This window comes from Oryzias latipes, chromosome 13, assembly GCF_053564925.1.
Source record: "Oryzias latipes strain Hd-rR chromosome 13, Olatipes_Hd-rR_3.1".
NCBI classification, from domain to species: Eukaryota; Metazoa; Chordata; class Actinopteri; order Beloniformes; family Adrianichthyidae; genus Oryzias; species Oryzias latipes.
Window position 1 is genome coordinate 26719650 of NC_136249.1, and position 23502 is coordinate 26743151.

The 23502-nt window shown below is 36.9% G+C and overlaps 2 protein-coding genes and 1 pseudogene across 4 annotated transcripts in view; 2 read left to right on the forward strand and 1 right to left on the reverse strand.

Annotated features, from left to right (window-relative positions):
• Nucleotides 1–997: 997 nt before the first annotated feature.
• On the reverse strand, nt 998–2774 carry LOC101158042 (odorant receptor 131-2 pseudogene; annotated as a pseudogene). Its single transcript, XR_013647120.1, has one exon. The product of XR_013647120.1 is annotated as an odorant receptor 131-2 pseudogene (transcript).
• Nucleotides 2775–10552: 7778 nt separating this feature from the next.
• LOC101157795 (diablo IAP-binding mitochondrial protein) lies at nt 10553–17075 on the forward strand. Its single transcript, XM_004075306.5, has 6 exons — nt 10553–10709; nt 11019–11151; nt 11439–11561; nt 12911–13021; nt 13128–13224; nt 14930–17075. Exons 1-6 carry the CDS (start codon nt 10579–10581, stop codon nt 15136–15138), a joined length of 804 nt encoding a protein of 267 aa, XP_004075354.2. The 5' UTR covers nt 10553–10578; the 3' UTR covers nt 15139–17075.
• Nucleotides 17076–22539: 5464 nt separating this feature from the next.
• The window catches only part of si:ch211-149e23.4 (uncharacterized), a 76497-nt gene continuing 75534 nt past the window's right edge, over nt 22540–23502 (forward strand). For both annotated transcript variants that reach the window (XM_078929569.1, XM_078929570.1), the window contains exon 1: nt 22540–22941. In XM_078929569.1, the coding sequence (XP_078785695.1) occupies nt 22854–22941 (88 nt within the window). In that variant the 5' untranslated portion in view covers nt 22540–22853. The remainder of the gene's footprint in view (nt 22942–23502) is intronic.

Genomic DNA, 23502 nt, shown 5'->3' on the forward strand with positions numbered 1-23502 from the left:
GCAATCAGCTACTGTATTTTATAACAGATTTTACATTTTGTACAATTAGTGAAGCCAGTTGAGACAACTGTGTTGTAATATCAGGCTATGTAAATCAAAATAAATTCAATTGTAAAGCCTCTTGATCCTACAATGTGTAGTACATTTTCCTTGTAATAGTGACAACAAAAACTCTTATTTTACTCTGTCTCGCAAATTTGCCAATTTTGTGAATGTAATAAAGTGATGTTGTAGTTTTTCATCAACATGCCTGTCGCACTTCAGGCTTCACTTCATGCTTTTCTCAGATCCATTGTTGACTTCAGAGATAATCCATCTAGTTGACATATCTGTGAGTGTCATATTTCCTTTTAGGTTTCCCTCTCAGTCAGTTTTTGGTTAGTCAAGATGCAGTTTTGTCATGATAACTATACATTTTATTATAGGCACCTTTTGGGCATTAATGTCACCTTGCTAATACATGTAAATTCTAATCTACCTGTAAGGATTCAGTGGTTTTGTTTCGTTCTTGGTCATGTTTTTGGTTTTCTTTGTCATCCATTTTAAGGTTCATGATCCACAGCTGTCTTCAGTTCAGTTAATTACCCTCAGCCTATTTAAATGTCTTGGTTTCTGTTCATCCTTGTCAGGTCATCTGCACTGTTGTGTCACCGTTTTGTTTCTCCCCATAGTTTTGTCATGTTTCAGTTTGGTTATTAAATATTTTATTTTCTGTCACTAAGCATCTTGAGTCTCCTGCATTTTGAGTCCTCCACCACCAGTTCTTGCCCCTACCCACTTCATCAACTGGCTACAACCATTCTACAAACCGTTTAACCGTTCTGAACCATTTCAACCATAATATATTCAAACCATTTAAGAACGTATGTGTGTAAAGAAGTTCCATCATAATTATAGAAATCTGCAATGAATTGGCATTTAAAGTTTTACTAAACACTCAGAAAAGACAGAAATCCTTGCATTTGCATTTATTGTAATTATCATCAGGTTCATAACATGTCGGATAAAAAAATCAGTCTTTCTTCCTCTTCAATAATTGTACATAAAAGTTACTGTTTTTATTATATTTTTAAACAAGTTAAACAGAAACTCCTAGAATACAATGCAAAACAAGTATTAAATTATTATTTTTTATGAAGGCCACAAAGAGCATAAGACTTCAGTGCCTGATAAAACAATTCATCTCTAAGGCCATAGATGAGAGGACTCAAGCATCTTGGAGCGAGAAAAAACATGACGTAGTTAAAGTATCTTACATTAATATACACAGTCAGATTAACTTTAAGAACTGCAGCTTCTATGAAGCCGCACCACAGCTGGATGAGACCAAGCAGCAGCTGAAAACCATGAAGAATCACAGTTCTGAGTCCTTTCCATGTTGACTTTTTATTCTCTCCTGAAGCAGTTTTGGCCACCTTTAGTATCTTGACATAGGAGAAAACAATTATTGTGAAAATGATCAAGAAGTAAAACTGACTTATGGCTGACCTTAGATGACCCTGCCAGCTGAACAAAAGGAACGTCTCTACAGAACAAACTCTGCTCTGGGTGTAGATGGAGAAAGACACTGCAGCAGAGAAAATGCAGAGGTTAACAGTGCAGGGAACAGCGCTGATGCTGTGAATGATAAAAATGAGCTTTAAAGCGCCACGCGTGTTGCACAGCTCTGCATGTCGCAGAGGCATGCAGATGGCCACATAGCGCTCCAGCGACATTGCTGTGAGGGTAAGAGGTGTGACAAATGAGTACACAGACAAAATAATGTACAATATAAGGCACAGCCACATGTGTATGGCAAAACCAAAATAGCTCAACAAAAGCAGGGAATCAGCCATGATTAAAAAAAGACAATCAGATAGCAAAGTCACAACAAATAGGATATAACGCATTGTTGTGTAAAAGACCTCCCTCCTGAAAAAAGTTGAAATGAGGAAAAGGTTGATGCTGAGAAAAACAGCTATCAGCACCTGAACAATGACGGCCTGTAAATTAAGATTTTTTGCAGAAAACCCAACACTCATCACAGAGCTGTTGGACGCCATAAATTCTTATGCTTTGAGAAAAGGTTTATAGAGAATTGTAATCCTTAGCAATTACATGTAAATGGTTAGCTTCAAGTTTACTTCTGCCCAGATACAGATTTTACCAAACCATTAGCTTCCATGTCATCTCCTCAGCTCTGTGAAGTCATCTGAGAGACAGTTTGATGCAAACGTTTTATATAAGTGGCAGATTGACACTGTGTGTGTCACAGTCACCGTAACCCACAGCAACCTTTACACAATCATAGTATAAGGTACATGTCATTTCCAATTGCTACTGCAGGACCTAAGCAAACACTCCCTGGCCATTTAAAGAGATTTGAATCTATTTTAGCTGAAGGCAAAGGAAACGTGGAAAGATTTGAAGACATTAAGCAATTCTTCTCTTTCTTATCCTAGGAAAAAGCCAGTCTATATAATGCACAAAGAAATGCAAATATGCTAACTAGGCAGAGACAATTGTTACCTTCACTAAGTTAGTATATGAGTACACTCAAAGGTATATGAATATATGAGCTGAAGAGGAAGGGACCTGCTCCAAACTGTTCCACAAGGTTGGGAGCATGGAATTGTCCAAAATGTTTTGGTATCCTTAAGCATTCAAAGTTCCTTTCACTGGAACAAAGGGCCCAAGCCCAAGTCCTGAAAAACCACCTCAGACCATAATTCCTCCTCCATCAATAATTAAACACTCTGCACAATACAGTCCAAAACGTACCGTTCTCCTGTCAACCTCCAAACCCAGACTTGTCCAACCGATTGCCAGATGGAAAAGTGTGATTCCTCACTTCAGTGAAAGTGTCTCCACTGCTCTAGAGTCCAGTGGCGGCGTGCTTTACTCCACTGCATCCAAGGCTTTGCATTGCACTTGGTGATGTGTGGTTTGGATGCAGCTACTTGACCATGGAAACCCATTCTGTAATGCTCTCTGCGTACTGTACTAGGGTAAATCTGAAGGTCATGAAGTTTGGAGCTGTGTAGCAATTGACAGTACAATGTTCAAAGTATGGATAGTTTTTAAAGTTCCTCTTCGATCATCTTTTGATCTATTTTAAAAGCATTCCCAGTGCTATTTTAATTATGATTATGCAGTTTTTAGCAAAAAATTTGAAAAAATTAACCATTTTCAAGAACATGTTTTCTGCAGAGTCGGCAGATTTCATTAGATGTTCACTTTTAAGTTGTGTGTTGGCGCAGATCAACCCCACTCTCCTTCCCACTACCCCTAACTGGGCACTCTGTTTACACTCCCTCCCGCTAGCTGACAGCCCCTCACACCCCCAAACTAACATTACTGCTGCAACAAAAGTGGCAAGAAATATTGGAGCTACCAAGACGTACACTTTTGAGCCAGATGCCAGCTTGAACGAGGGAAACAAAGATGTTTAAGAATCTATTTGTCTGCAGGTGGACACATCAGAATGGAGTAGAGCAGGGAGCTTTTGGCCCAACCAGTGTATTTTAAAAAATATGCTCTTTTTCAAACAGTGGATTTTCCTTGTCTGCTTCTGGTTCTTTTGAATCCCCTTTAGCCCGCCGAATCAGCCTCAGCCTCTCCATTTTAGATGCTGTCTATTGGATCTGTGGGTTTGTTCTGACCATGGATAAGAATTTTGGATTATCCGACCTGTTTTGTCTTCATACTTGATCTGGACCATAGATTTTGACCGAAGGATTATGCTGGTGTGAATATACAAATCACTATTTTGATTGGCACTTTTTTGCAAAGACCAGTTCAGATAAAATATGACCTAAGACCAGGCAGAAATGTTCAAAGCATGTAGGCTTACCATTTCAGCTATTGGTCCAACACAATGACAGCAAATCAGTTTGGTCAGAACAGGCTGCCTCTGCAGCAATTAGTGCATGTTAGCCACTAATATTTATGGTCTATAAAGAAGGAAGTAGTCTTTTTAGAAACTCCTAAATTTTGATATAAAAATAAAATTAAAATAAACTTTACATGTGATTTTTTGTGCAGTGTGTTCAGCTGTAGGTGAGGTTTTACTAAGAAAAGCACATTTTGATCTAAATACTGCTACTAGAGGCAGCACAGTCATGTAGTGGTTAGCACTCTTAACTCCCAGCAAGAAGGCCCTGGTTCAAAACCCAGCTGTGTTTTTTCTCTGAAGAGTTTGCATGTTCTCCCTGTGCATATGTGGGTTTTCTCTGGACACTTCAGCTTTAGTTCAGAAACCTGTCTCATTTATTGATTTATTCCTCTTAATTATCCCTTAGGTGGAACATAGGATAGGCTCCAACAACCTATGTGATCCTAAACAGAAATGGTATTAAATATATTTGATGGGTTCATTCTTTTTATTGTTTATTTTACTGTGTGTTGAATGCAAGCAGCTTGTCGCTATTTAACATCCTTCGGTATTGATAAAGCTTCTTTTTACATTATTAAAACTTCAACCATAGTTGGTTAAAAAAAATTAGCAAAGGTGCAACAAATAACACATTTTCTTTTCCAGATATTTGAAAAAGAAAAGTTAAAAATATCCTGCTGCTAGAACATCAAGCAACTTGTTAAGCTGACTGAAACCAGCTCTGAAACCGGTTTAGCTGTGAAAGAGATTTATGAGTCACATCATCTTGGAAGTGTAGATGAGCAAAAGATTTCCAATATCTTGGAGATTTAACACAAGTATTTATCATTTTAAAAACAAAGATTGCAAATCTCGAGATTATTGCTTACTATCTTTGAAATATGTAGGGATTGATGGGATTTCCCATTTTAAAATTTCACAACACTTTGTTGTCTACAACCAAACAGGGATAACTTTGGGGAACGCAGATGAGCTTCCAGAGAAGCCAGACGTTCTCATTTTAAACTCCAAACAAAACTTTTTCTTTTGTTCTTTTCTGGTGCTTTCTTCAAAGTGATTGCATGGTTATGTTTCAATTAGTGCAAATGTTCTGCATTTAACTTTTTTTTTTATTGGCGCCTCTGTAAAACACTGAATGGTCTCTCCATGAAGGAGGTACGTAAATAAACAGGGATCAAATTTTAATATGTAATCCTATTTTGGGTCAAAAATGTTGAAATCCCCAGTGTGTTGTGGACAAAATAATAATTCACATGATTTGTGAGTCTTTAAGTTTTCTTTCTTCATGCATGTAGCTGTCCCAACTTTTCTGGTGTTTGAGTGGTTCAGCTGAAAGTTTTTTTTGCAGTACTAGTTTTGTTGTTTGTTATGATCTGTTTAGTTGAGGGAACGGTTGCATCATTGTCCTCCGCATGGATTCACAGCCCAGAAAAATAACCTTGATCCTCATTAGTCAGTTACACGTATTTTACAGCTAATGAACTCCGTTGAAACTCATTAAACACAATGGTTTGTCTCATTAATTATTAATACTAAACCTTTCTTGGGATTGTAGTGCTAAACAGAGAAAGATGATGGAAGAAGAAAAAAACTCTTCCAAGTGTGGACAACAATAACTTTACCCAGAGTAAAAGTTTATTTTTAAAAGCTTTCACAATTTCACCAAAGTGAAAGTTACTTTCACCAAATTCTCTTACAATGGAAAAAATGTGTATTGCAGTTTTGTTGAGGGGATGTTTTCTAGTTTACAATTCCACACAAAATAAAAGTGTAATTTCGAATTTTGAGAAGCTGGAGCAGCAACAGGCTTCTCCAAAAATGAGCACATCCATAGTCATTTAATTTTTGTCAATTCCATTGGTTGTTGTAAACCTCCAGGATATGCGGTAGTCTTTGCTAGTGCTTCAAACCTCTACAATAACCAAAAACACTACCAATGGCAGAGTTTAGATGCACAAAATTTGAGAGGATTATAAGTGTCTCTGAAAATTTAAATCATTTTAGGGTCAAAATAAAGCAATTGGATCAGCCAAAATACAAATGTCTTTGTAATGACAGGCTAATAATACTTAATTATGACCAATTTGGTCAAAACAAATGGCATGTCATCTTCTTCCTCTCCTCTGGGGCCGGGTCACTCGGACGGTAGTCTAAGCAAAGATGCCAAGACTCCCCACTCTCCGGCGATCTCCCCCAGCTTCAGTTTAATACCCAAAAGAAGTGTTCCGCCAAAGAAACTGGAAAACATTTTTCAAAATGATTTTCTTAACACAGGAAAAACTGTGGTTTATTGTTGAAAAAAATAGGTATTTCAAAAAGCAAACAGAGATATGCATGAAGATCAGGTTTGGGGCTGGAAGAATGAATTTAGAGAAACTTGTTTTTTTTCTCTTGGTTATGAGAAAGTGTGTGTGGCAATAAGAGAATAAAGCAGGCCTTTATGACAAAATAAAAATTTAAGAAATACATTCTCATTTAAAAATACAAATATGTTGAATGAAAAATAAAGATTTGACAAAACCTAGGTATTATGTTGGCATTTGGCAATTTTGTTTAGATTTTCTAGTTTTCTCTTTTTCTGACAAGAAGAAAATATTGTTAAAGAACGGATTGTTTTGACACAAAGAAGAAATACCAAATTTTGCCTATGTAGATTTATCTATTTTGTTTAAGGTTTGTTTTTTGTTTTTTTACATAAGAACGTGTTGTGCTTGAAGTCAAGGTGTTTTTTTTAATTAGATGCTGTTTTCCCAAAACTAATGATGACAACAACCCTGTTGTTTGTTCAGTAACAAGTTCCTCTGAAACTAATTACGGGTAATATTTAATAGCTTCATTTATTATTCAAAGGATGCTGACTGAGGGTGTAACAAGAGGAAAAAAACCTCATAGGAAAAACACTGAAGCTTATTGTGAAACTGTCATTTAACGTTTATGACAAAACATGACCTCAATGCTCAGAAAATTCAGATTTTATGAAAACTGTGTGGGTTTTGAAGGAAAAGTCAAAGCATGTTGAGGTTCCTCTATGTTTTATTTTGTTTTCTATGGTTTCTTCAAGCGGAGATGTTAACAAAGCTAAACTTGACCTTAAATGAAAGATAAAAATTGTAAAATAAATAAATGTAATTGTTCAAATAGTTTTATTTCACATTTTAAAACTCTGAAAAAGAAAATTTTAAACTTTTGGTTTTTTTTTTTACTACCTCTGTGTCCACCTGACTGGCTATTGTAACCGATGTGTAAGACCGGATTTCTCCATAGTGTTACTTTTACATCACTTGTTTTCTTTGAATTTATGATACAAAAGTCCAGTTTAGTTGGAGTGTAAAATAAACGTTTTAAGACTCTGATTGACAATATCTGCAGCAAAATTTAGTCAAAATTTAAGTTTGTCTCAGCAGGCCCTGAAATAGCTAAAGTTCAGCTGTCTCTCTCTTCACTATGTGGGGTTGTGCTCTCTTTGGGTTGACATGGTTTTTATTCTAGCATAAATCCTGGAGCAGAAGAGGCCTTTACTGCTGATGGCATTGATACTAATCTTTGGATATTTGGTTTAGGAGCATCTGTGGTTATTAATGGATGAATATAGATGGTAGCATTGATAGTACTTGCGTTTTGCTGTTATTTAAAGTTTTTTCTGATTTTACCAATTATTTAAAGTTGGATGGGAAAGTCCATTAGTGAAGTTGGCGATGGGATGGATGGTAAATTTCACCAGAGCATGTGGATGCAGAGGTTTTGTGGTGATAGCACTAATGGAGATGTTGCTGATGCTAAATCCTTGGCTGGGTCTCTGACTGGAGGGATTCTTTAATACGTCTCTTCTCTCTGGTCTGCTTTAGACTCAGTGTTAACCATAATGCCTCATGGTATGGAGGAAGTGATCAATCTGCTGTTTCACTGCACCTCTGCTCAGGTGTGGGCCCCTTCAACTTCAACATGTTCTTCTATTGCCTATATACTTCTTTGGACTCATTACAGAAAGTCAAATGTTCGGCTGAAACAGACGAGTGAATTTCATCATCCTCTTGTTGATGTTTGGGAGATATGTACTTCTGACTGGATAGCCACTTTATCAAGTTCCTGAAGATGCCTGAGAAATGCCTTTTTGGTATTGCAGAGTATGAAGTTCAAGGGTCAAATCACAGTACCTTGAGGCATTAGAATTAATCAGACTGGATTACATTTTTACTGTCAGAGAGAGGGATAGATTCTGCACTTCATTCTTTTTCAACAATATCCACATTAAACATGATTTAGAGAGGTGAAACAGCATAGCTTAAACCGGCTCTACGAATGCCAGCCATACATCAATACACTGAAGTAAAAGCTGGCACTGACAAGATATTTTTGATGAACAAACACAAGTGGCATAATACCCACCTGTTACGTGAAACTCGAAAACACCTTGGACAGTTTGCTGTTCACCAATTACTTTTGATTCTTTAAATGTAGCAATAAACTTCATTTTCCTGGTCAAAAATACTTCATTCACCAGGGAAACGTTAACCAGTACTGAGTGGGGCGGAAGACATTGAGTCCTCCGTTGTAAATTTGGCTGTTCAAAGCAATGTCTTTAAGATCCATAAGATCCCCTTAGTACACAGTTCTTTGAAACATTCAAATAATTAGGATATCTGTTTAATAAACCACTTGATTCATTATACACCATAATATTTTTTTCTGCTTCGTTACGTGTAATTGCAATTGTGTAATTAAAATTGTGTTACTGTACAGATGTGTCATTTGTATTACAGTAATCTGCTGCATCAGAGGCTAAGGCCACTTAGTAAAGTTATTTTTGAAGTCCTTTGTATCTAGATTTGACCAGTCTGGATATTAAGTGTCCAAAGTGAGTGTTGTGTTTGTAAATGTACCTGTGAATCATCACGATTGACTGTCTGTTTAATGATATGCTCTGTCACATTTACCTGGGGCTGCAGGTTGTTCCTGTTCTTTTCTGTGCATCTGCTGAAGCCCACAGATCGGCTTTCAGATTGAATCTTTTCTGTTACTGATGTGTTGGATCAAGGAAGTGCAGAAGAAGGAGAACAGACCTTAGTTTCTGGAGAAAACACAGTTTTTGTTGTGCAATTTTCATCTGATGAGACTTATGGTATGCAAAAATTATATCTGACTACCTATTCTTCCAAGGAATAATACAGTCCTCGGGAAGAAGAAACGATAGCCATCACTGGTGCTCTTCTATCACTGCTCCACATAGAGCATCCTGAATTACTGCTGATCTGGATGGTCCACTATCTGGTCAGTGGAAGACGGAAAACCAGCCAATGTCCTCAACAGAACACACAGTAGCCATTGGCTGCCCTGTTATTAAAATAACTGGACATCTTAAAATGTTGCTTTGTGCAATATCTTTTTGCTCACAATTTCTCCAAAACCATGTTTACAAACAAAAGCAAAGTAAAATTAGCAAGTGTTAATGAACATCATATTTGGTGTTTTTAAGTTGTAAATGTCACAGTATGTTGTTGATTTTTTACTGTTAATAGTTTTTAGCATATCGATAACCAAGTGCACCATAATGTATTCAGTTTCATTTTTGATATTTCTTATTTTTTTAATTTTTTTTATTGAAATATAATCATTACAAAACTCTCGCAGACACAACTACACAAAGATGCAAGGCACATCTCTTCTATAAAGCAAAGATAAAAAAAAAAACACAATGTATACATATATAAAAAATATAAAAACAATTCAGCATAAATTAAAATACAAGGCAAACAAAAATCTGGACCCTAGATTTGTAACCATTCTGTAGCAGATTTACAAATATCATCAATGAAAGGATTTGAGTTGTGAATACATTTCAATGAGGATGAATACAATTTGACTTCATTGTTAAAACACAGGAAATTCAGCCGATCCTTTTTCCACTTTTTCTTATGAATATGATATTTTCCCAAAAGCAGGAGGATGTTCACTAAGTTTGTTGTCTCTTCTGGCAACTTACTGTTATAAAACAAAATATCTTTTTCTGTGAATTGTGTGTTGTTAATTTTTTGACTAAGCCAGTTATGAAAATCTTGCCAGAATCTTTGGATCACTGGACATGAAAAAAACAGGTGTCTGGTTGTTTCTGGGGCTACATGACAGAAATCACACGGATCAACCTCAAAGGCAAATCTAGTCCTCAATGTCTCTGCTGATGGGTAGTAATTGTTTATAATTTTGAACTGCATTTCTTTAATTTTGGGGACCACTGGCCATTTTATGAATTTCCATAGTTGAGCACCTGATGTGACAGATGTCTCAGTTATTTTATATTTCACTTTTCTATTAAAGTCGTGGTATAATTTACCTTTAAAGGATTTGTTTGGGTATTTATTATCACATTTTTTTCACTAAGTTTTATTTTTCCTATTACTAAATCTGGTAGTTTAATTTGAACAGAGGAAGACAATATTGTATTTTTTATTAAATGTATTAAAGCAATTGGAACTGCTCATATTTGCTTTTGGAGTCTCTTAACTGAAGAATTTCTCCATTTGAATCAAGAATATCACTTACAAAAAGAATCTAGTGGTCAAACCAATTCTGATGGAACATTGTCTTCCTGTTTGTGGTAATTACTCTGTTGTTCCACAGGGTGGCGCAGTGAGGGGTGAATTTTTGATGTACATATCACAGAAACCCATGCAGCACTGTATACTTTTTGTCGCCAGAGGGTGGCAGTAATGTACCTTTTTTTCTTTTTCTTTTTTCCCTCTCTGAAAGAGGAACTGTTTTTCAGCAGGAGGGACACTTTACTGTGGCGGACCAACATGGCCGCGTTCGGAAGGAGCTCAGCTTACTACAATTTCATCAGGTCAGTTGTAGAAAACACTTAACTACGAGGAGATCTGAACTTTGCATTTATTATGTCTTATTTAGACTCGTTTCATTAATATCGTTACAAATATTACATTTAGTTTTTTTTAAACATTTAAAGCACATCCCTATTCAACTGACGTTAGAAGTTATTGCAGATTTCTTCGTACAACAGAGCGGAGTGTTTTTCTTTTTTTTTTTTTGGGGGGGGGGGGTGTAAAAAAAAAGCTTGACATGAAACTGTTTTTTATTTTAGTTACATATCTTGACAAAACCTTTGAGATAACCTGTTTTCTTATCTTATTAGGAGTTCTGCTCGTGTTCTGTTGAATGGCATTAAACCTACAGTCAGTAAACGCAGCAGATGGACGACAGTCCTGACTTCCGGTGTGGCGTCTTTAGCCGTCGGCGGCGGACTGTGCGCTGTCCCTTTTAAAGAGGCGAGTCACACAATAATGGCAGGCGTAGGGCCACGTCCCCCTGTAACCCTTGTGCTATCCTATGGGGTCAAGATGACCATTGTGGTGTTATCCCTACCATTACTAAGGTGGAGAGGATTTCCTGTAATCCATGGACACCAGTGGAGATCACAAATCATTGAAGAAAAAAGTTCACTGCATTGTCTGGTGCGGTCCAGATGACCTCACTCCCAATGTCAAAGTGCCTTGGATGTCACAAGGGTTAAGTAAAATGAACTGTTCACACATGTCTGCTGTTGATGCTACAGGTGGATGACCTTTCCCACGACTCCCTCATCAAACGGGCAGCCTCTCTGGCCGCAGACAGCTCCAATGGTTTCCTCTCACAGACCACCTTTGCTCTCATAGAAGCCATCACAGAATATGCAAAGGTAAACCCTGCCGCTTCATTCACATTTTCTACCAGTGTGAAGCAACACTCCGATCACATCAGTTTTTTTTTAAACTAAAAATATTCAAGATTTTGTGTTTTTTTCACTCAAATTAAAGAATAGTACAAAAAAGTTATTTTACTTATAAGAGAAAATTCTGGATTCCTCTAGGAAATCCCCCTTTACATATATGGCATCTTAACATAAAAAAAAAAACTAATAAATCTTCAAAAAGTTCCTTCTAAATCTGCTGCAGACATTCCTGTAAATGTTTGGTACGTATAGGTTGCCTTGTTTTAATTGTTTCATTACGGTTCATACCAGAAGCCTGTGCTGACCACTCCCCGTTTCCAAGTTTCCCATCTTGTCCTTTTGTTATCAGGTACTTCTGACTCTGCTTGGATTTCTGTTTCAGCTTGTCATCTTCTTATAGGATCATTCCAGAGTTAATTATTTGCCTTTGCTGAATGAGGTGGTTGCTGTTTTTGTTTTGGGGGTCTCTAGCTCTACACAGTCACCAACCCTGCCCCTAGTAACACAGTCCCATACTGTCATACTTCTGCCTCCATGTTTCAGAGTTGATATAGCACTGCAGAGCCACCCTTTCCCCTTTTTGATAAAATTCAAATGTTCTCCGTGATGAACCAAAGATTTCTTGACCCAGGCAAGTGTCTTATTCTGACATCTGAACAGCGGCCTCCTTGCTGCGGCTCATCCTGTCAAATTGAAGTCTGTGTGTCACAGTTAAAACGGAGACTGGCTTATTCTTCCTGAACCTGTTCCATGAGACACCTGTCATGCAGGTGTTAACTCTCAGAAACTTGCAGTGCTTTTATGCAGACAGGGAAGCTGGCAAGTTACCAGTGAGATGCCTGTTAAGGTTTCATATGATCCACTTAGACAGTTCCTAATTCTTTATCCATTTCATATCCAAAAAAAAGTTATTTTTGTGGAATTCTGAAACCCACATAAACATCTCACACATTACTTTTGTATCATTTGAGCCATTCATTGAACTTAAGCACCTTGAACTAGAAAAAGAACGTTGATATCTGGGTTGTGTAAAAACGTTTGACTAGAAGTGTATGTTCCTGCTTTGTTTGACTTTTTTGTATCGCTTGCTGCAAGTGTTTTTAGGACTTTTTTTTATTAACATTTCTTTTTCTCAGAAAAGCAAACATAATTTCATTTAAAAATGTACAAATATTAATGGGTATCTAAAGAAAATGATTGTTGAAATGAGTCTTTGGAATAGCACAACTTCTACAAAAAATAACCCTTGATGGTATAACATGTATAACCTTTGGGTTTCAATATGTAAGAGTGTATTTTTCTGTGTTTGCTGTCAGGCCGTGTACACACTCGTTTCACTACAAAAACGATATCTAGATGCGCTTGGAAAACTTACTCAGGCAGAGGAGGATTCAGTCTGGCAGGCGATCATTGGCCAGCGAGCAAAGGTCAGTTCATGTTAACACTAGACACGTTTTTGAGTAGAGTTGTTTATATTAATTGAGAATTGAAACATTTTGTCACAATTCTGATACCGATTTTCATTTTTCTCAGGTTAATGATAAAAAAGAGGAATGCAGACGCTTGGAGGCGATCTGGGGCACCGCGGTGACACTGTCTGAGACGGCTGCTGAAGCGGCTTATGCATCAGGTATGAAACTGATAGTGGAATAGTGTCAAGATTTGTCAGTAACCAATTCTTCAAGTTGTCCTTCTTAAAAAAATGAGAGAGGTCTGTAATGTTCACCATAGGAAGACTGAATCCTTCCATTACCCCTACATTTACAGAGAGTTATGAGAAAGCGGGTCGGCTACATTAACTCGGAGATGCTAGCACTTGAAAATGCATAAAAACACTGGATTTGTAACTTTAAAAAGGTCGTGCTAAACAAAAAGTCATCACCAGTAGTTACATTTACATGTAAACTTCTGTGCATCAGAGCACACCCACGTGAAGAAAAGCGCTTCTCCTCTGCTGCACACTGTGATGCGGACCCCCCCCAGTTAACCCTTAAGAATAATATTTTGCCCACCATACCGCTCCAAATGCCCCCTAACATTGGAGGGCTAGGGAGAAGCCGGAGGGGTGGGGGAAAAATTCGGATTCGGCCAAATATTTAATCGGGGACAACCATAATAATAAAAAAAAAAAAAGAATCCAGGAAATCACATTGAAGAATAAAAAAAAAAATTATTTTTATATTGAGGAGGAAAATTAATATTTGGCTTCAAGAAACGAGCAAGAATTCTGTGCCTCACAGGCCTGTTACTTCCTCTTTAAGAAGATCTGTCCTTCAATTCAATTCTTTTTTATTTATATAGTCCAAATTCACAACAACAGTCGTCTCAGTGGGCTTCAAAAAGGATCATAAATGTATAGAATACGATAGGATAATACTAAAACTTTAACTAAACAGACTAAACTAAACTGACATCCCTGCCTTTAGACCCCCCTTCACGGTAACGAAAAAACTCCTTAAAAAAAGAAAAAGGAATCCGGAAAAAAAGAAGATGATCGTTCAATGGAACGATCACGCTTTGGGTTGTATTTCTGCAAAGGGACGACACGACTGATCTGTATTAACCCTCTCCTGTCCGACTTTATTTCCAACCATATTGTGAAATATTCTTCAGTGTTTTTGCCATTCAAGGTGATGCTAAATTAAGTTAAGCCCAGTATTTAATACTGCATTACAAATTAGTGACATACGGCATGAACGGTTAATGAAAGGATGATTGGGGCCGTTTAGGGTGAGATTTTGGGCAATAATCTCCCTCCGTTAATGAGAGCATTCAGGTTAAATAATCATCCCAAAACACATCGCCCAGGCAACAAGGGAGAAAATCATTTTACGGTTCTAAAGTGGCCTAGCCAGTCTGTAGAATCTGTGGAAGAACTTAACAGTCTGTGTTGCCGTCTGATAGCACAGTTCTTGAGAAGGCCTGCAATGAAATATGGTTCATTAGACTAAATATGTATTTTCTGCTATATCATCGAAATAAATTTGTTAAAAATCAGACAGTATGATGTCCTGGATTCTTTTTTTGTTTTTTTATTCTGTCTCTGTTTCTATGGTTAACATTTCAGACCTCTCATCTTTCTAAGTGGACCAACTTAAGTGGAACAAATACTTTCTTGTCTCACTAAATTTGGCAAGAATTTTATCATTGCAGTGTTGCTAATAATAATTAATAAAAGTATTGTTCTGGGAAGTAAAGTGCGATTGCAGCTGCCTTTTTTTAGTGAAACACAAATGGAAGAGTACCCAAACGGCCAGTGTGATGGCCGCGTCCCTTTGTGAACTGCTGTCAGCTCAGGCTTCATTTGAATTTGGTTTTTTTTTGTGTATTTTCAGGAGCTGAGCATGTCTGCATTATGGCAAAGACAAACATTCAGGTGGCCCTTTCCCAGGTGGAGCAGGCCCAAAATACTAGTTTGGATGCAGATAAAAAGCTGGCTGAAGCTAAAGTCATGGAGGTTGAAAGGATGACGCAGCATGCTGCCTCCTTACAGAACGCTGATAATGAGGAAGATGTGCCTGAAGCTTATCTGAGAGAAGACTAAACAGGAATAATATAACTTCTCATCCCTTTTAGTCATAAGAATTAAAACATTTTTATGATTAGATACTGGGCTGTTTTACAGTCTTTTATAGGATTGGCTCCATCCACTATTCATGTAATATTTGTTGACTTATAGCAGTAATCCATACTTTTAAAGGCAGAAAACCTTTAATTATTGATTCTCATGTGTTGCAATAGATTGCACTTTCATTGTTATGGATGACAGATTAAATGGATGAGTTTAAACTATTTTGTTCATCAGCTTCTTCTTAATTAATTGAAATCCAAATACCTGAAGATTATTTAAGTTTGGCCAAAGATGACATGACGTTGGTGTGTCTACGCACAGTACAAATAAAAGCACAGTTTCCAAATTTCTGAAAGATCATGACCATATGTTTTACTTTGGATTCATGTGTGAATTAAAACTCCCATGTTGTTGTCTTGAAAGGTTTTCTGTATTTTGTTTTCTGCAATTGTCAGAAGCTCCTTGAAAAACAATAGAGTATGATATAAGCTGTCATGTCAACAAACTGTTTTTTTCTTCTAAAAAGAAAAATCTTAAAAATGTATAGTGTATTTGCAAAAATGTGAGAAACATTTTATTACCTTCATAAACCCCACAGTTTGTGCATTTTAGACAGATTAAACTGCACAATGACTGTTATTGAGTGATTTAGATCTTCAACCAAACAACTGTTTAAACAATATTTAAAAGAAAATCTGCCTTAAACACCTTTTTATTTACAATATAATTTTACGTAACATTTTTAAGGGTTACCTTTTAAGTTAAAAAACATATAATACAGGTCCTGTTATGGTAGTTAATGTATAATTAGGCATTAATTAATTATTAAAGTCTTCAGACACTTTTATGCTTTAGTTTGCATTAGTAAGTCTACTATTGTATCCATTATTTAGCAGTTAACTCGTGTTTTTTATTCAACCTTACTAAGAAAGCAATAAAAAATTCTACCCAACGCAATACTCAGCAATGTGCATCAAAGTGTTGCCTATTTTATATAAAAATACAGGTTTAAAAACTTCATTGTCTTTACAGCATGAACAAATATGGACATAAAACTTCAACAACTTTTTACTTTTTTATGTAAAACAGTTTTAGTTAAAAGATTCATGTTGATAAACCCCAAAATCTAATTGACCAACATTTTTTCATCCACGTTTTATTTATTTTTTTCTGGTGCCTCAAATTCTGCATCATGTTATTTCCAGAAATGCCTATTCTGGCTGCTCACAGGATTTTGCCACTAACATAGATGCAACCTTCAACTCAAAGTTTAGTAGTTAGAAATGCAGGAAATGCCTCCCTCTGTCTTCTCTTCCATGTTTTTGCTTGGCTGCACAGTAAAATGGGGCGCCAACACTTCAGAGCATGCTTTCTCTTCCCAAAGGCCTTGTTTATTCTATGTGTGTGTGTATGTTTCTTTAACAAGCTGCTTCCTGAAAGTGTTTGTGGTCTTCCTCACCAGCCTTTCCTGTTCACAGCCGTTTCTCAATTGCAGAATAAACTAAAAATACTGGTGTCCTCTTATCACCGAAAACCATCTGTTTTACAGATATTTCAAATGCAATGACATTTTACTGTCTATTCTTTCAAGTATAACTCTCCGATCAGCTATTTAAAAGTGGTGTTACCGTAGAGCAAATCCATCCTCTGAGCACGATGACAAATCTTTTGGAGAATCTAGAGATGATTATCCAGTAAGTGCATCAAAATGACAGCTGCACAGTTTGTTATAACTGGGTCACAAAAGTCAGAAAAATGTCACTGAGAGCTTTAGATTTGAAGACTCAAATCAGAAAAGTGATATTCTTCCCACTCAGACATGTAAGTGATTAATCAATGATCAAGCTCCCATGTTTTAAACTGTTTATGAACGACTGAAGCAAATCAAATAAACTACTGAAAAGTCAAAAGTCTGGTTTCTGTGGTCGAGTGCCTCTTCCAGCTATACAAGAATGCTCTGCAGCCCAAAAATTTGATTGCTATACATGAACAGATTTGTGTCTGAATGGAATTTTTTTTTCACAATGTTTCCGCATTTTCCATTCATTTGTTTATTTAATATCAAAAACAAAACAAATTTTGACACTACTTGTTATTTCCCAACGCAAATACTCCCAAATATAATGTGCCACAGTTAAAAGTCTTTGAAGAAAAAAAAAGGCTTATATTGAATTGTAGTCTTCAGGGGGAAAAAAAGGCCTTCTGTGTCCTAGATATCAACATGCTTTGGTTTAAAACAAAAATAAAATACAACAAAAGAACAGGAACAATAAAGCTGCTTGAAACTTTACAGTAATTTACGGAAATAAAAAAAAAAAAACAATGAGAGGAAAGGCCACAGACTCAAAAAACCTAAAATCCACAATCAAAAACCGGTAAATATTTGTAGACATGGCCGGTGTAACCTTGAAATAAATGTGACTTTTTGCTCTATTGTGTCTCAGAGAAGGAGACGCTTGGGGTCCTTATGACACCAACTGTGAAGCATGACGGTGGCAGTATGATGCTGGGGAACTGCTCATCTATTGATGCACGTAATAGAAAAGTTGCTACATCAACAACACAACATTATTTAAAATAGTCAAACAGTTGTTACTCATAACACAGCTTACAAAGAAGAAAGAGGATCTGTATTTTTTTTAAAACTACGTATGGAAAAGATTATGCTTTTCTGCTTGAAAATAAGACGACCTATGAACTTGATTCAGTTCAACCAACTCTACTGAGACCAATCTAGTCAGTTTTAACATTTAAAAAGACTAGACACTTACCGATCAACATAAAAGGCCAGGTTTTGCACTTGAGAGCCATCTTTACAAAACGGTTTCCAAATAATACAAATATTTACTTTTAAGAAGGGAGTTAAAAATTCTTGATGGAAAAAAAACCCATTAGTGCATTGATTTAAATTCATTGTGGGTGACTGGGCACTCTTCCACTTTTTTTCTTCTTTTTTTTTCTTACATTCCATCATCCACCCCAGAAGAACGTGAACACTCATCCGAGCACAGAGGCTATCTCATCTTTACACAAATAGTTTGCGTGACTGAAGGAAATGTTTCACGTGTGTTAGTCTGAATGCGTAAGCATGCGTGTGAGAACGGTAGTTGTATTGTGTACATGTTGACATGTCCAAATGTGAAGATTTTTGGATCCAAAAGGTATGTTTGTAACATTTGAGTGTGTATGTGGACAGGCCCCACTCCTTTTAGATTTATTATACATCTATGATTTTACCCCCCCCCCTCCCGTCTATAATCACCCTCCTACCCCCCACCCTTCTCTAACATCCCTCTCTCTTCTCTCCTCTTCTTGTCCATCTAGTCCAACAAAAAACTGTTACAAATATAATTACTATAAATAAAGATTAGTCTAAATCACAAAAGGGGTTTATTCAAATATACACCTTGTGCGTCAGAATATTCTGTTGTAACAGTAAAATATGTCAAACACAAGTGGCCTTCAGATCTCATCTGTTTGCTCAGCTGTTGGACAGGAAAAGTTAAACTAGTTACTTTGAATGCCTTAAGAGGTTCTTTCTTAGCTCTTTAATTGCCATTCTTGTGTCTACTGTACATAGAAGTTGCCCACAGTCCTGTGGACCAGAAACTACTGTGCAGCTGTAGTCACAGGAAAATCTAGCTGTTTTTTTTTTTTTTTCAATTTGTCAAGGAAATATCAATGAAGATTTTTTTCACATCCATATGTTGGTAAAAAATAGTTTTGTAAAAAGTTTTCCAAAAAATATATGTAAAGCCCAAGACAGATGAAGCTACAGGTCATGTGTGAGTGTTTATGTTGCAATAAACCAAATATCTTTAAAAATGCAGCTTTGAGATTAGGAGTTGTTTATATAAAATGGAATTGTATTTGATTTGTAGTAGCTTTTTTTAAGCTACATTTTTTTTTTTTTTTTTACTATTTCTCTTATTCACTCAGCATCTGTCCCTTCACTGCAAATTAGCCATATCCTGACTTTCCTGTGGAGCTTTTTGGCTGTTTTTACAGCTCTCCTCCCTGTCGTCACTTCATCTGCAGAGCAAATCAGTCAGCCCTCGGGCAACTTTGAAAACTGGAAGAGTTATTTCATTTTTTCATGATATGTTTCAAAAAGGGAAACACTTGTGAATGAAAGCCTTTCTTTAGTACTTCTTTAGTTTTCCAGCAAGTTACCATGGATTGAGATTTGGCGGCTAATCAGCCTTGATAATAAGATGCATACAGATTGACATTGCTTGCAGGAAGGGTTTGCAGCTTAGGTTTACTTATAACTTATTTTACAAAGCAAACTTATAATTTATGACCAAAGTTTGAAGTCGACATAATAGTTGTGCCAATGTTTTGCCAATGTTGTGATGGGGCTTTTCTCCCTTTACAGTTCAGCAGTAGCCTTTGTTTCTATTTTCTCCAGCAGATGGAGATGTAATTCCATTTTTATACATATCCTTTGGCAAGGTGTTCCTTTTTATGTGCACATAAATATTGATTATTTTCTCAAAGCAGATGTTATTCATATTTTACTTTCATTCCATTTCCTTTGTTATTTTACTTGGCATAGATAGGAGTGAAAGGAAGTACTAAATACCTGTACTTTCTCCTGACATTTCCTCCCAGTGCGACTCTAGATGAAAGTCGATCAATTCAAACCAAAACTGTCAACACAACTTCATGTCATAATAAAAAAAAATGAGTGTCCTGGAAACTTTGAATATGGTTTTATGTCTCACTGATGTGAAAATGCTCTGCAAAGTGTCCCGACTGACTACAGATATGCCTTACAAAGGTCAGTGTGTACTACAGAGGGTCATTTGAGAGGAAGCTCATCATGGGAAAGACTTAAGTGGAGCTCCGAGCTGGAGTGTGTAGAGTCAGCAGTGAAGTGACCTCTCTTTTCTCTACTTGGCCAAGTTCTGGCAGGGGATGGAACCATAAGTGTGGCTCCTTTGGGGGGGGGGGGGGGGGGTTCTGAGGTGTGCAAGGACTGGCTCACCAATGTGACTAGAGAGGAATGTAGTGTTTAACAAAGGCTGTTTTCACAGACTGTAAAACCAAATGTCCCAGTTGGTCTGTGTGGATCTGCAACCGCTGGTCACAGGGGAGAAGGTGCCAGTGCAGCCTTGCTATGAAGGATCCTTTTCATTTTTTCACAGTGCAAACCTCAAATGAGGTTACCACAATTACAAAGGTCATGTGCCATAAATGCTTGTAAAGAACTGCTTGTAGTGTCAGTAATGAGGAGGAGGCAAGTGTTTGTGCAGCATTGTGCACGTACGTGGTGTAAAATAAGACAAGGAAAACATTTCTTCCTAAAGTTTTCATGCACATTTATGGGTTTTGGCTCACAAATTAAATTAGTTATCATTTTTTACATAGCTGCCTTTTTCCCAGACGCATAAACTTTATGATTATGAAGTAGAGTGACACAATAGGGGGAGATTGATCAGTGAAAAGGGCAGCCCTTTCACCTTGGGATTTATAGCTCTTTGAGGATATAAATAACACCAGGGAATAAAAAAAAAAAAAAGCACGGGGTATACCATGGGGACACATCATGGGTCAGGCTTTCATCACAGTGAAGCTGAGCTGCAGCGCTGGAAGAGAGAGGACTGCTTGCAGCGTCCTGGCGAGGAGCACACAGAATGTCACTGCAGGCTAAACCCGTGACTCACAGTGAGGCAGACTGAGACAAGCAGTTTTGCTTATCTTCAGTGAATAAATATAATGTCCTCCTAAAAAACTGCTGATGGAAGCAAGAATGCCAGCGCAAGATTCAGTGCATGATAATGACACTGCTACACGCAGTGAAGGATTCCTGAACGAGTGAAAACGGTTATTATCGCAAAGAGAAGAACAATGCAAGAGTGTTTCATTCCCACTTTGTTTCGGGACGCAGTGGGTGGAGTGTGTTTGCACTGACACTCATGGATGCACACATTTTCCCTGTTTTTCTGGCGTGTGACTGCGTCGTCCTTCACAAGATGATCTCTCAGGGTTTACATTAACTTTCACACTCTCACTGCCTCTTTTGTCCCTAGAGTTTCTAAAATGATAACAAAAAAAACATGTTTTTCTAACAACATGCAACTTCACACAATAAGACTATTCATATTTCATTGCTGTTGTTTAGGCTTTTTTTGTTTAAGTGAAATCGATCTTCTTTTTTGAATCATTATAAAAGTTTGCAATCAAAAAAATTTAGTTTTTATCTTAGAAAAACCTAGAACTCCTAGAAAATTTGACAGGAATTATCCTTTAATGACCTCACAAATCTTAAGACTCAAGCCAACAGCCATATCATCTTACCATCCAAAAGCAGCAAATGAAAATTTGATCTATAAATAGAATGGGCTCAGTGACAGGAGCCTGCAGTGTAATCAGTAGGTCTGCAGTCTGATCCTCACAACATCAGCGAGTAGAAGGTTCAGTGTTAAAAATAAATAAATAAATAAATAAATAAATAAATATCTGTGCCCTTTTTTTTGCCTTTTTTGAGACTATGATAAAGTTACTAGAGTGTGTCAGTAGAAAAATTGAGATTCCCAGCAAGTATAGATATTTTTATATCTAAATGTATATATATAAATAGATATTTGTCATTAATTGTTTAAAGAAGCAAATAAACCCAAATCTAAATCCCAGTGGAGAAAAGGATGAGGGTTATCATTTTTGTGCTAAGAAATTTGTAAACATGATTCTGAAATAACTTTAATACTCACATGCTTGAAATTTGTGTTTATCAAAAGCCAAGTGTTAAATAGAATGAAACTCTTAATCCAGGATAAGCAAATAGTGTTAACAACTCCATTTTTGTAAGAAAAATTATTTCATAATCTGCGCAGATTAGAATTTCACATGATGGTGTTCTGTAATATGGGCTGTAGGAAATGATAAATATGTTTCAGTTTATCAAGCCATTTCCAAGAACTGTATTGGCTTTTTTTTTTTTTTAAAACAAAGTAACATATTTGTGTTAGTTTTTATTAGAATAACTCACAACATTATTTCAAAGTTTCTTTTGTAAAAACAGTATATTAAACAAAGCAAATTTTGTTTCAGAATGAAGATCGAATGTTTAAATTAGCATTCTTACTCTTTTCTATGTATTGAATCTTGTTAAATGGAATAGCAAAACAAATGTTGAGCTCTTGAGTGAACTTTTTGGCAGTAAAAAAAAACTTTGGCAGTAACACCCAATGGCATCATTTGATTGGCCATTATTTGAACTAATATGATAGATAGATAGATAGATAGATAGATAGATAGATAGATAGATAGATAGATAGATAGATAGATAGATAGATAGATAGATAGATAGATAGATAGATAGATAGATAGATAGATAGGTTTTTTTTAAGTTTCCAAATTCGAGTAATTAGACGTTTCATCAGCATTTGTTGCAGTTGCTTCTATATTTTATTATTATTTTTTAGCATCTCTGATAATGACGTTTCCAAGTGGACCCAGAGTGACCAGAAATCCAACTCGGGAATCAGTGAAGTCACGAGAATCCCCCATGCAGAGCAGGAGCTGGCAGGAACGTCTGTTTGTTGTCCCGCAGAAGAAGTGGTACAGCCCACGCGGATCGGTCGCTATGGAGAGCAGCTCCCTGTGAGCGCGAGCCAGACCAGAGAGAGCAGAGGGACGAGCCCGGAGCCGAAAGTGCCGAAGCGCACGAACACACGCCGATTATGGAGGAAAAACCAGCACAAAGGGCTCGCTTGCTTTCAAACGGACTCGGAGTTTCGACTTTTGTTCTCATCCTTTGCGGACTAACCGGTGAGTTTCTTATTTCACGTTGTTCCACGACTTTAGAGGCAACACAGAAGAAGTTGCTGCGGCGTTGCCCTTCAGTCATCGATCGATACAGCTGAAGAAATGACAATTGCTTTTCCTCGGAGGAAAGTTGCTACTTCAAATGAAAAATCTTACTCCAAAACATATATTTCGTCTTAAGTTGGAAACAAAAACGCTAGTGTTGTTTTTTTCTGGATACGTATGTTGATATTTGATTAGGGTTTGAAGTAAAGTCGCCGTTAGCTAAACCTCGTTTTCTGTCGCTTGTCTTTGACTGCAGGGGTAGTTTAGTTAACCTCGTGGAGTGGCTACTCATTTGGGCTATTTTTGTTGAAGTTTTTCCCATGTTGGCAACAAAGAAAAGTTTAGGAGTTGCACAGCTTTTTTTTTCTTGAACTCTTTGCCTTCACAGTCACATCGTGCCCTAGCTAACATCATCCTGGGAACGTGAGGAAAATAACGGGCTTCTACCATTCAGGCTCATCGAGGAACAGCACTTAATGCTCAAAAATAGAAACGAATTGGTATCATCCCGGAGGCACT